The sequence below is a fragment of the Hemiscyllium ocellatum genome, chromosome 6 (genome assembly GCF_020745735.1).
Source record: "Hemiscyllium ocellatum isolate sHemOce1 chromosome 6, sHemOce1.pat.X.cur, whole genome shotgun sequence".
Taxonomy (NCBI): domain Eukaryota; kingdom Metazoa; phylum Chordata; class Chondrichthyes; order Orectolobiformes; family Hemiscylliidae; genus Hemiscyllium; species Hemiscyllium ocellatum.
The window spans coordinates 1,303,821-1,317,955 of NC_083406.1; the positions used below are offsets into that span (position 1 = coordinate 1,303,821).

At 42.4% G+C, this 14,135-nt stretch overlaps 1 protein-coding gene across 2 annotated transcripts in view; it reads right to left on the reverse strand.

Moving 5' to 3' along the window:
• The window catches only part of LOC132816623 (short transient receptor potential channel 6-like), a 131,558-nt gene that overhangs the window by 13,792 nt on the left and 103,631 nt on the right, over positions 1-14,135 (reverse strand). For both annotated transcript variants that reach the window (XM_060826437.1, XM_060826436.1), the window contains exon 10: positions 13,041-13,124. In XM_060826437.1, coding sequence (XP_060682420.1) covers positions 13,041-13,124 — 84 coding nt within the window. The remainder of the gene's footprint in view (positions 1-13,040; positions 13,125-14,135) is intronic.

The window sequence follows — 14,135 nt, forward strand, 5'->3', positions numbered from 1 at the left end:
CACCAACTTTCTTGATATCCTTTAAACTAGGCCCAATCTCAGCTTTCCAGGGGATGTTTTTCGCTGTTGCTGTGCTACAAATCTTGTGTGTATGTATTGTCATTTTCGTAATTATTCTCTTCTTTCCCAGCTCATTATCTCCTCTTCGAGGAGATTGAAATACTCCACAATGGTGCTCAGTTGGTCTCATACTCTCACCTACTTCAACTATATTAACCAAGAGCAATAAAAAAAATCTTTGTAATCTTCCATGATCTGTTCAGCAGATAACGGCTTAGTGGCCTACGAAATGCTACAAATCTGTTGTAACAGCTGTGGTGTTCCTGGACCTGTTTTGAGATGAACCGTAGTATCACTACAGTGTGGCAACAGGCCATTTGGCTCACACCAACTCAGCTCCCCTACTATATCCCTGTAACCCCGCATTTCCTATGGTTAATCCACCTAACCTGCACATTTTTGGACGAGAGGAGGAAACCGAAGCACCCAGTAGAAACCTACGCAGACATGGGAGAGAATGTGCAAACTCTACACAATCACCTGAGGGTGCAATTGAATCTGGGGCCTGGCACTGAGAAGTAGCAGTAGGGCAACGTGCCATCTCAAGAGATGAGTAATTTTTTCTTTATGATTGCTGTATGGAACTGAAGATCTTCATTCATCCCATTGCATGAGAGCCTTCATTTCTCCTCTTGCACTAAGTATCATTCAACCATCAATGGCTGACAACCCGAAAGACTCTACATGTGCAAATAACTTTCTTAAGGTGGATTTTCTTCCCCTCAGCAAATGTGATTTCAAGCTTAGACCCCTTACACTTGAGATCACTTATGCCAGAGAAAAACTCTTTTCTGATGAAACCATACTCCCCGTTGTCAAAATGAAGGATTAGTGTGATGTACCAATCCCATCGCTTTCTGGTATTACAGGTATTAGCGCGATGTACCAATCCCATCACTTTCTGGTATCACAGATATTAGCGCGATGTACCAATCCCATCACTTTCTGGTATTACAGATATTAGCGCAATGTACCAATCCCATCACTTTCTGGTATTACAGATATTAGCGCGATGTACCAATCCCATCGCTTTCTGGTATCACAGATATTAGCGCAATGTACCAATCCCATCGCTTTCTGGTATTACAGATATTAGCGCGATATACCAATCCCATCACTTTCTGTTATGACAGATATTAGCGCGATGTACCAATCCCATCGCTTTCTGGTATGACAGATATTAGCGCGATGTACCAATCCCATCGCTCTCTGGTATGACAGATATTAGCGCGATGTACCAATCCCATCACTTTCTGGTATTACAGATATTAGCGCGATGTACCAATCCCATCGCTTTCTGGTATCACAGATATTAGCGCAATGTACCAATCCCATCACTTTCTGGTATCACAGATATTAGCGCGATGTACCAATCCCATCGCTTTCTGGTGTTACAGATATTCGCGCAATGTACCAATCCCATCACTTTCTGGTGTTACAGATATTAGCGCGATGTACCAAATCCATCACTTTCTGGTATCACAGATATTAGCGCAATGTACCAATCCCATCACTTTCTGGTATTACAGATATTAGCGCGATGTACCAATCCCATCACTTTCTGGTATCACAGATATTAGCGCAATGTACCAATCCCATCACTTTCTGGTGTTACAGATATTAGCGCGATGTACCAATCCCATCGCTTTCTGGTATTACAGATATTAGCGCGATGTACCAAATCCATCACTTTCTGGTATCACAGATATTAGCGCAATGTACCAATCCCATCACTTTCTGGTATTACAGATATTAGCGCGATGTACCAATCCCATCACTTTCTGGTATCACAGATATTAGCGCAATGTACCAATCCCATCACTTTCTGGTGTTACAGATATTAGCGCGATGTACCAATCCCATCGCTTTCTGGTATTACAGATATTAGCGCGATGTACCAATCCCATCGCTTTCTGGTATCACAGATATTAGCGCGATGTACCAATCCCATCGCTTTCTGGTATTACAGATATTAGCGCGATGTACCAATCCCATCGCTTTCTGGTATCACAGATATTAGCGCAATGTACCAATCCCATCACTTTCTGGTGTTACAGATATTAGCGCGATGTACCAATCCCATCGCTTTCTGGTATTACAGATATTAGCGCGATGTACCAATCCCATCGCTTTCTGGTATCACAGATATTAGCGTGATGTACCAATCCCATCGCTTTCTGGTATCACAGATATTAGCGCGATGTACCAATCCCATCGCTTTCTGGTGTTACAGATATTAGCGCGATGTACCAATCCCATCACTTTCTGGTATTACAGATATTAGCGCGATGTACCAATCCCATCGCTTTCTGGTATCACAGATATTAGCGCGATGTACCAATCCCATCGCTTTCTGGTGTTACAGATATTAGCGCAATGTACCAATCCCATCGCTTTCTGGTATCACAGATATTAGCGCGATGTACCAATCCCATCACTTTCTGGTATTACAGATATTAGCGCGATGTACCAATCCCATCGCTTTCCGGTATCACAGATATTAGCGCAATGTACCAATCTCATCGCTTTCTGGTATTACAGATATTAGCGCGATGTACCAATCCCATCGCTTTCCGGTATTACAGATATTAGCGCGATGTACCAATCCCATCGCTTTCTGGTGTTACAGGTATTAGCGCGATGTACCAATCCCATCGCTTTCCGGTATTACAGATATTAGCGCGATGTACCAATCCCATCGCTTTCTGGTGTTACAGGTATTAGCGCGATGTACCAATCCCATCGCTTTCTGGTATTACAGATATTAGCGCGATGTACCAATCCCATCACTTTCTGTTATTACAGATATTAGCGCAATGTACCAATCCCATCACTTTCTGGTGTTACAGGTATTAGCGCAATGTACCAATCCCATCGCTTTCTGGTATTACAGATATTAGCGCGATGTACCAATCCCATCACTTTCTGGTATTACAGATATTAGCGCGATGTACCAATTCCATCGCTTTCTGGTGTTACAGATATTAGCGCAATGTACCAATCCCATCACTTTCTGGTATTACAGATATTAGCGCGATGTACCAATTCCATCGCTTTCTGGTATTACAGATATTAGCGCAATGTACCAATCCCATCGCTCTCTGGTATTACAGATATTAGCGCGATGTACCAATCCCATCGCTTTCTGGTATTACAGATATTAGCGCAATGTACCAATCCCATCGCTTTCTGGTATTACAGATATTAGCGCGATGTACCAATCCCATCGCTTTCTGGCATTACAGATATTAGCACGATGTACCAATCCCATCGCTTTCTGGTATAAGACCATAAGACATAGGAGTGGAAGTAAGGCCATTTGGCCCATCGAGTCCACTCCGCCATTCAATCATGGCGGATGGGCATTTCAACTCCACTTACCTGAATTATCCCATAGCCCTTAATTCCTTGTGATATCAAGAATTTATCAATCTCGGCCTTGAAGACATTTAGCATCCCAGCCTCCACTGCTCTCTGCGGCAATGAATTCCACAGGCCCACCACTCTCTGGCTGAAGGAATGTCTCCGCATTTCTGTCCTGAATTGACCCCCTCTAATTCTCAGGCTGTGTCCACGGGTCCTAGTCTCCTCACCTAACAGAAACAATTTCCTAGCGTCCACCCTTTCCAACCCATCTATTATCTTGTAAGTTTCTATTAAGTCTCCCCTTAATTTTCTGAACTCCAACAAATACAATCCCAGGATCCTCAGCTGTTCCTCATATGTTAGACCTATCATTCCAGGGATCATCCGTGTGAATCTCCGCTGTACATGCTCCTGTGCCAGTATGTCCTTCCTGAGGTGTGAGGACCAAAACTGGACACAATACTCCAAATGGGGCCTAACCAGAGCTTTATAAAGTCTCAGTAGCAAAACGGTGCTTTTATATTCCAACCCTCTTGAGATAAATGGCAACATTGCATTCACTTTCTTAATCATGGACTCAACCTGCATGTTCACCTTTAGAGAATCCTCGACTAGCGCTCCCAGATCCCTTTGTACTTTGGCTTTATGAATTTTCCCACCATTTAGAAAGTAGTCCATGCTTGTATTCTTTTTTCCAAAGTGTAAGACCTCGCACTTGCTCACGTTGAATTCCATCAGCCATTTCCTGGACCACTCTCCCAAACTGTCTAGATCCTTCTGCAGCCTCCCCACTTCCTCAGTACCACCTGCCTGTCCACCTAACTTCGTATCATCGGCAAACTTCGCTAGAATGCCCCCAGTTCCTTCAACCAGATCATTAATATATAATGTGAACAGCTGTGGCCCCAACACTGAACCCTGCGGGACACCGCTTGTCACCGGCTGCCATTCCGAAAAAGAACCTTTTATCCCAACTCTCTGCCTTCTGTCAGACAGCCAATCCTCAATCCATGCCAGTAGCTCACCTCAAACACCATGGGCCCTCACCTTGCTCAGCAGCATCCCGTGTGGCACCTTATCAAAGGCCTTTTGGAAAACTAGATAGACCACATCCACTGGGTTTCCCTGGTCGAACCTACTTGTCATCTCTTCAAAGAATTCCAACAGGTTTGTCAGGCACGGCCTCCCCTTACTAAATCCATGTTGACTTGTTCTAATCTGACCCTGCTCTTCCAAGAATTTAGAAACCTCATCCTTAATGATGGATTCTAGAATTTTACCAACAACCAAGGTTAGGCTAATTGGCCTATGATTTTCCATCTTTTGTCTTGATCCTTTCTTGAACTAGGGTGTTACAACAGCGATCTTCCAATCATCCGGACTTTCCCTGACTCCAGTGACTTTTGAAAGATCTCAACCAATGCCTCCACTATTTCCTCAGCCACCTCTCTCAGCACTCTAGGATGTATCCCATCGGGGCCTGGAGATTTATCAATTTTAAGACCTTTAGCTTTTCTAGCACCTTCTCTTTTGTAATGGCAACCATACTCAACTCAGCCCCCTGACTCCCTTTAATTGTTGGGATATTACTCATGTCTTCCACTGTGAAGACTGACACAAAGTACTTGTTACGTTCTCCTGCTATTTCCTTATCTCCCATCACTAGGCTTCCAGCATCAGTTTGAAGTGGCCCAATGTCTACTTTTGCCTGTCGTTTATTTCTTATGTATTGAAAGAAACTTTTACTATCATTTCTAATATTACTGGCTAGCCTACCTTCATATTTGATCCTCTCCTTCCTTATTTCTCTCTTTGTTATCCTCTGTTTGTTTTTGTAGCCTTCCCAATCTTCTGATTTCCCACTGTTCTTGGCCATTTTATAGGCTCTCTCTTTTTCTTTAATACATTTCCTGACTTCCTTTGTCAGCCATGGCTGTCTAATCCCTCCCTGGATAATCTTTCTTTTCTTGGGGATGAACCTCTGTACAGTGTCCTCAATTATACCCACAAACTCCTGCCATTTTTGCTCTACTATCTTCCCTGCTAGGCTCTGCTTCTAGTCTATTTTTGTCAGTTCCTCTCTCATGCCCTCATAATTACCTTTGTTTAACTGTAACATCATTACATCCGATTTTGCCTTCTCTCTTTCAAACTGCCGACTGAACTCTACCATATTATGATCGCTGCTTCCTAAGCGTTCCCTTACTTTAAGATTTTTTTATAAAGTCTGGTTCATTACATAGCACTAGATCCAGAATAGCCTGCTCCCTTGTGGGCTCCAAGACAAGCTGTTCCAAAAAGCCATCCTGTAAGCATTCCATGAATTCCCTTTCTTTGGATCCACTGGCAACATTATTTACCCTTCCGCCTGCATATTGAAGTCTCCCATGATCACCGTGACCTTGCCTTTCTGACATGCCTTCTCTATTTCCCGGTACATGTTGCGCCCCTGGTCCTGACCACTGTTAGGAGGTCTGTACATAACTCCCATTATGGGTTTTTTGCCTTTGTGGTTCCTCAATTCCACCCACACAGACTCCACATCATCCGACGCTATGTCATTCAGTGCCATAGATTTAATTTTGTTCTTAACTAACAAGGCAACCCCACCCCCTCTGCCCACCTCCCTGTCTTTTCGATAAGTTGAAAATCCTTGGAGGTTTAACTGCCAGTCCTGACCCCCCTGTAACCACGTCTCTGTGATGCCTACACATCATAATCATTCACTATGATCTGTGCCATTAGTTCATCTGCTTTGTTACGAATGCTCCGAGCATTCAGGTAAAGTGCCTTAATGCTAACTTTATCATTAGAGATATTGGAAATCATAAGATGTCCTAAGTTATCCTTTGTTTTTGCTGCATTCCCAGTCTGCCTCGAGTTTCAATCCGCCTGGACACATGCTATCCTGCTGCTTACCTTTCCATTTAACTCCATACTCCCTGTCGCTTTCACTTTCCCTTCCCCCCAGCTCAGAAGTTTAAAGTCCTACTGACCACCCTATTTATCCTTTTCACTAGAACATTGATACCTGATCGGTTCAGGTGGAGACCGTCCCAATGGTACGGTCTCTGGTATTACAGGTATTATCGTGATATATTAATGCCATCATGTTTGGGCAATACAGATATTAGTGCGATGTATCAACACCATCGCTTTCTGATATTACAGGTATTAACATGATAGAACATAGAACATAGAAACGTACAGCACAGAACAGGCCCTTTGGCCCACAATGTTGTGCGGAGATTTAATCCTAATGTAAAATGTAGTAACTTCACCTACGCACCCCTCAACTCACTGCTACCCATGTGCATGTCCAGCAGTCGCTTAAATGTCCCCAGTGACTCTGCTTCCACCACCACAGCTGGCAATGCATTCCATCCATTCACAACTCTCTGTGTAAAGAACCTACCTCTGACATCTCCTCCACACCTTCCTCCTAATATCTTAAAACTATGACTTCTCATACCAGTCAATCCTGCCCTGGGGAAAGATCTCTGGCTATTGACTCTATCTATTCCTGTCATTATTTTGTACACCTCGATCAGGTCTCTTCTCTTCCTCCTTCTCTCCAGAGAGAAAAGTCTGAACTTATTCATAAGGCAAGCCCTCCAGTCCAGACAGCATCCTAGTAAACCGTCTTTGCACCCTCTCCAAAGCCTCTGTATCTTTCCTATCGTAGGGCGACCACAACTGGACACAATATTCCAAATGTGGCCTCACCAGGGACTTGTAGAGCTACAGTAAAACCTCGTGACTCTTAAACTTGATCCCCCTGTTAATGAAAACTAAAACACCATATGCTTTCTTAACATCCCTATCCACTTGGGTGGCAACTTTGAGGGATCTATGTACTTGCACACCCAGATCCCTCTGTTCCTCCACACTGCCGAGAATCCTGCCTTTAATCCTATATTCAGCATTTGAGTTCAACTTTCCAATATGCCTCACTTTGCATTTATCCAGGTTGAACTCCATCTGCCATTTCTCAGCCCAGCTCTGCACCCTGTCTATGTCGCGCTGCAGCCTGTGATAGCCCTCGATACTATCGACGACACCTCCAACCTTTGTGTCACCTGCAAATTTACTAACCCAGCCCCCAACCTCCTCATCCAAGTCATTTATAAAAACTACAAAGAGCATAGGCCCAAGAACAGAGCCCTGAGGGACCCCACTCAACCCTGACCTCCAGGCAGAATACTTTCCATCTACAACCACTCTATGCCTTCTGTCAGCCAGCCAGTTCTGAATCCAGACAGACAAATCTCCCTGTATCCCAAGCTTTGTCAGCTTTGACAAAGGGTCAGTTAGACTGGAAACGTCAGCTCTTTTCTCTCCTTACAGATGCTGCCAGACCTGCTGAGATTTTCCAGCATTTTCTCTTTTGGTTTCAGATTCCAGCATCCACAATAATTTGCTTTTATCCCTGTATACCATACTTCCTGACTTTATGAATGAGCCTACCATGGGGAATCTTATCAAATGTCTTGATGAAGTCCACATACACCACATCCACTGCTCGACCGTCGTCAACCTGTCTTGACACCTCCTCACAGAACTCAGTAAGATTTGTGAGGCATGACCTGCCCCTCACAAAGCCATGCTGACTGCCTTTAATCACACTATGCTTTGCCAAATAGTCATAAATCTTATCCCTCAGAATTCTTTCCAAAACTTTACTGACCACAGACGTAAGACTGACTGGTCTGTAATTGCCAGGGATTTCCCTATTATCCTTCTTGAAAAGAGGAACAACATTCAGCTCCTTCCAAACCACCGGACGACTCCCGTGGAGAGTGAGGAGGTAAATATCCTCACTAGCGGCTTCGCAATCTCCTTTCTCACTTCCCGGAGCAGCCTAGAATAAATCTGGTCTGGCCCTGGGGACTTATCAATCTTATTGTTTTCCAAACTTTCTAGCACATCAACTTCATCAATCTTGATCTGGGCAAGACTGTATCCCAGCTCCTCTAAGTTTTCATTTACAACAAGGTCCCTTTTCTTGGTGAAAACTGAAGCAAAAAACTCATTTAGAGCTTCCCTTATCTGCTCAGACTCCACGCACAAGTTCTCTCCACTATCCCTGACCGGCCCTACCTTCTCCCTGAGCATTCTCTTATTCCTCATGTATGAGTAAAATGCCTTTGGGTTCTCCCTAATCCTTCCTGCCACGCCTTTTCTGTGCCCCCTCCTGGCTCTTCTCAGTCCATTTCTGAGCTCCTTTCTAGCAAGCCTGTAATCGTCTAAAGCTGTGCTAGATCCTTGCTTCCTCCACCTTGTGTAAGCTGCCTTCTTCCTTTTGACGAGAAGCTTCTCTGTTCTCGTTATCCAAGATTCCCTAATCTTGCCCCTTCTTACCTGTCTCAGAGGAACACATTTGTGAATCACTTGCAACAACTGCTCCTTAAACAGTCTCCACATGTCTATAGTGACCTTTCTGAGGAACAATTGCTCCCAGTCTGTACTTCCCAGCTCCTGTCTGATAGCGTCATAATTTCCTATTCTCCAATTAAATATCTTCCCTTGGTAACTGCTCCTTTCCCTCTCCAAGGCTGCGGTAAATGTGAGGAAGTTGTGATCACTTTCACCAAAGTGCTCTCCCACCGCGAGATCTGAAACCTGTCCTGGCTCATTGCCGAGCACCAAATCCAAAATGGCCTCTCCCCTCGTCGGCCTGTCTACATACTGAGTAAGGAATTCCTCCTGAACACACCTGACAAAACAGCTCCATCCAAACCATCTGCATTTAGGAGGTTCCAATCGATATTGGGAAAGTTGAAATCACCTATAACAACAACCCTGCTACTTCTGCATTTTTCCAGAATCTGCCGGCCTATGAGATCTTCAATCTCTCTACTGCTATTAGGTGGTCTGTAGAAAACCCCCAGTGAGGTGGCTGTTCCCTTGCTGTTCCTAACTCCCACCCATACTGACTCAGTAGACAAACCTTCCTCAACAACCTTCATTTCTGTAGCTGTGATGCACTCTCTGATTAGCAATGCTACACCCCCTCCTCTTTCTCCACCTTCCCTGTTCTTTTTAAATGCTCTAAACCCTGGAACATCAAGCAACCATTCCTGCCCTTGTGAAACCCACGTCTCCGTTATGGCCACAACATCGTAGCCCCAAGTACTGATCCATGCTCTAAGTTCATCACTCTTGTACCTGTAATACCTGTTTCTGGCATCACTGGTATTACAGGTTTTAGTGCAATGTATGAATGCAATTGCTTTCTGGTATTACAGGTATTAGCACGATGCACCAATGCCATCGCTTTCTGATCAATGGTTCTCCTGTCCTCCAAGCTCTGACACTGGACAGCTACTTATCTTAAGCAGCATTAATTAAGGATTCTGCATGTCCAAAGATGCTCAGGTTAAGTGGATTGGCCATGCTAAATTGTCCATAGCATCCAGGAATGTGCAGGCTTGGGTAGGAGGGCAGGTCTTAGTGGAATTCTCTTTGGTGTGAATTGGATGGGCTGAATGGTTGCTTCCACGCTGTAGGGACTCCATGATCCTATGCCAAGGCTTTCAGAATTTCTCCAGTCTGGCTTTTCAGCTCCTCACTGAGATCTAGTATGTAACACAGTTAGTATCTCTCCTTTCCCAGCACTGATAACAGAGTTATACTCTTATTTTTTCAGACTTCTTATTTCATCTTGGTACCTCTTCAGTTTGGCCTTAGGCCGGAAGAAATTCCAATTTTGGTTATGCAGGGACAGGAAAATTCACAGCCATTCTGAATCAGTATTATATGTTACTGGTTTAATTCTCCTTTGCTGTTTCCCACAGTAGCTGGCTCGCTTACAGTTCCAAAAATCCACACTTCACAATTCAGACATTGGGTTTCCAGTAATGTCTTAACGGCCAAAGGGAAAGCAAGTTCCAGTTGAGGTCACATGATTATGACAGGTTACAAATGTACAATGTAAGAGTATATCCATCCAAGCACAGTTGTAGCAGGCATAGGCCACAAATTTAAATGACCCAGGAAGGGATAATCCCATACGCCCCTCATTATTTAGGCTTTGTCTTTGCTAAAATCAATTCAGAAGCACAGAAATTTCCAAAATACCTTAAGCCTAGAATCGCATCCAAATTCTGCCCTCTTCATGGCACTGGGCAGAGCTACATATGGATCTGCAACAGATGATCAATTAATCTGACCTTCTAAATGTGGGCACTCTGAAATCTGGATAGGTTCAGATCCAGTGCCAGAGAGAGGCAATTAAGAAAACCCAGCCAGCAATTTTGCTGGTAAATAGCTGAACATGTGAAAAACCAATGTAAACATTTGTTTAATTTTAATTTTATTGTCACCTTGTCCTCAAGTACAGGAGAACAGTGAAAAGTGTCTAATGTCACTATACAAGGTGCCATCTTAGATACAGGTACCTAGGAATTTCCTATTCCTTGGATGCTGCCTGACCTGCTGTGCTTTAACCAGCAACACATTTTCAGCTCTGATCTCCAGCATCTGCAGACCTCATTTTTTAACAGAATATTAAAAACAAGATAGAAAGAAAGAACAAAGTTACAAATTAATCATTGCAGTAATTATAGCACAGTGACACCTTCTTAGTTTTAAGTAGAAAATAAAAAGGAGCTGAGAGTTCAAACATTAGAAATCACTGTACAATTTAAGAGAACCATTGTTCCTGTATTGGGAGCTATGATGGGTTTTGCAAAGCTGCTTTCGACAGGACATCTGCAACATAAAGGTAGTGTTAAATTAACTGGCCAGCTCATTGAATTGATCTTTCTGCATTTGAAACAAGTTCACACCAATAACCAATAGACATTTTAAAACCCAATGAAGTAAACCATTTTGTTGCATTTTCTCAAGGTCGCCTTATGTATCAGTAATAAAAGGTGACAACTTATTGGATAAGATTCAACTTCAAAATTAACAAAAGGGGAGAGTAATGCTTGTTTAAAAATGCAATTTATCTGCCATTAAATGATCAGTTTAAAAAGGCGTTGAAGCTAAATCCATTATACTTTCACAAAAGTTTGAAGATGGTCTCACAATCATTACATTGAAAAGGATCCACAGCGTCTCTCATTTATTTTTCAATTCACACTTTGGAGTAAAGCCACTTCCACCTCATTGTACAATTACGCCCCAGATCATGTTAACCCAGCACGCTCACTTTATAAAGAAGGTTAGTCAGCCTTCTTGTTACAGAATGTCTTCAAATGGAATCAATTGTATCATGTCCAGAACGTGGGGTGTTCTGAAGCTCATTACATTGAATTTGTGGAACAGATTTAACAGTGCTGGCCACACTAAAAAAAAAATCATGCTTGGTTTTGAAAGTTGTGACTTACCCAATGCTTATAGAAAGTTTTATTTGAGCTGGGTACATGTCACACTGCACTACCAGCTGATCCAACAGTTACAGATAACTCAAGGCCACTCTTGGCAGTATTGTTTACTAAACCTGTGCTCCAAAGGATTGTGGGAAAAACAACCCTTGGGGTACACTCCCCAAGAAGCAAGAAATGCCCATCCTTTAACGTGCAAGATTAGGACTAATGCCACTGTCTAAAATATTCATGCACTAAATATTGTGGCTTTTGTGATTGTACAGTTTACTGAAAGATGGCTCTTAAATCTTCCAACATGGGGCGATGAGAACAGGAAGGAAGAGATTTGGTTTAAACAAAAAAGCTTTCTGTTGGTTAACAATATGTGAAATAATACACCCAGTGGTTTGGGAAAGAAAGGGGAAAATTTTGGAGGTGGGAAAAAGGGAAGAGATCAAATGGTCAGTAGAATGCATTCAGAGATTAATGACAAGTGAGATTGAAGAGAAATGGAGTGTGGATGGGGTTTACAGAGATGATGAAGAGTTATTGGAAGGGAGATCAGAGGTGGTCAGCTGGAGGGGTCAGAAGGGGACAGTTTAGTCTGTTGGCTGAGAGAAACTTTCTGCTTCTCCTGCTTCATAAACTACCCTGTAAATACATGACAACTTCCCCAACATCCTCATAAACACCTGAAGAGGAAGGATTTACAAAACAATGGAACAATAACAGGGGCAAAGAACTGATGGAAAACTCCTGGAAAACAGCAGCTGGAATAGGCACAAAGTGATATTATACTTTGATTCTATGATTACAATAAACATTAAACTTTAAAATAAACTAATTGTCTGTAAAGCACACTTTGAGGTATTCTGATGTTTCATAAGGTGCCATTTGAATGCAAATTCTTTCTATCTTTTTTTTAAATTGTCTGAGGCAATTCCTCTTGCAGCAGGTTTGCAAATAAATTACCTTGATAAATAAAGACTTTGATAAAAACTTGCTATGATTCAAATGGAAGGAGAAAGGGGCATTACTATTTAAAATGCAAAATAGCTTTAATGACTATAAAACTTTGATCCTGTCAATTAAAGATGACACCATATGGATCTAGTGTTTGGAGAATTATCATAGATTTGTATTTTTTTCTCTGTAAATGACACCATTTACCAAAGATGTAAATAACTCCCATCTTCAGGATTTCATGCACCTGGAACTTATGGATTTAAAGACATCTGTTGGTAATTGCAAGGATTGCCGCACTCTCAACTGCACTATCACTGCCCAGACTGAACCTACCTGGTATCTTGTTTGTGGATTCCTGATGCTTTGTAAACTGTGATCTTCTGTACTTTGAATACTCGAATGTTTGCTGTATTTGAGCTGGAGGTAGAAAGTAATAACTGCTTGAAAATGGCAAAATATATTTTCACTATTTCAACTTGCTAGACTGATCTATCTGGTCCCGAAATATCCATCACGTGGTAACTCAAACCAGATAAAGACCGCCATCCTTACCTTTCCTAAAATAAATTGTCATAGTCCCGATGTAGAGATATTGTCACTTATTCTGTCTCCAAAACATGGATTAATGCATGCTATTTCAAGAACTAAACTACGGTTTATTGAATCTTGACGAGACGTGAGGTTATGTTCATACATTGATTGAAGAACTCACTTTTCTAAATCTTCAACCACCTGAAGGAGTGTCGCTCCGAAAGCTAGTGCTTCCAATTAAACCTGTTGGACTATAACCTGGTGTTGTGGGATTTTTCACTTTTCTAAGACAGTCTTTCTTTTCCACTTTTACCTGTTTTCCAGGTATGTGGATGATACTGAGGAGGCAATGTTTATATCTGCATCCAATCATCTTCAAATGTTGGTGTAGGCCATTCACCTTGAACTGTAACAGTCATTGTGAATGTGGTACTCCTTCACTGATGTTAGATAGGGATTCTGATGTTGTGATTTTAAAAGAATACTGATTGGTCAGTGCTATGAAGCTGTGTGACTGAGAAAGGGATTAGTTAATGATGGTGTTGTGACTCCTCTAGTCTTTCTCAGTGGAAACTAAGAGATGTTCTCTGTATTCTTGTGAGCTTCAATTTCGCCAGCACTCATTCATTCTCCATCTTGAACTTGAGGGCAACAACACCGATCTCTCTGCCAACACATTATTCTTGCATCACCAAGTGGTTTTAGCAGAAGTCAAGTGTCAGTGAGCTGGACATTAATGTGTGAGTTAATCCTAATCTCCAAATGTCTTTTTACGCTCTCCATTGAACCTAAGGATAATCTTCTGGATTAATGGAGATGGATGGCTCAGAGATTTGTCAGTTCAAGTGCTATCAGATTGTCATCATGTTGGATTCTACTGCTGCTGATGGAGTCTAG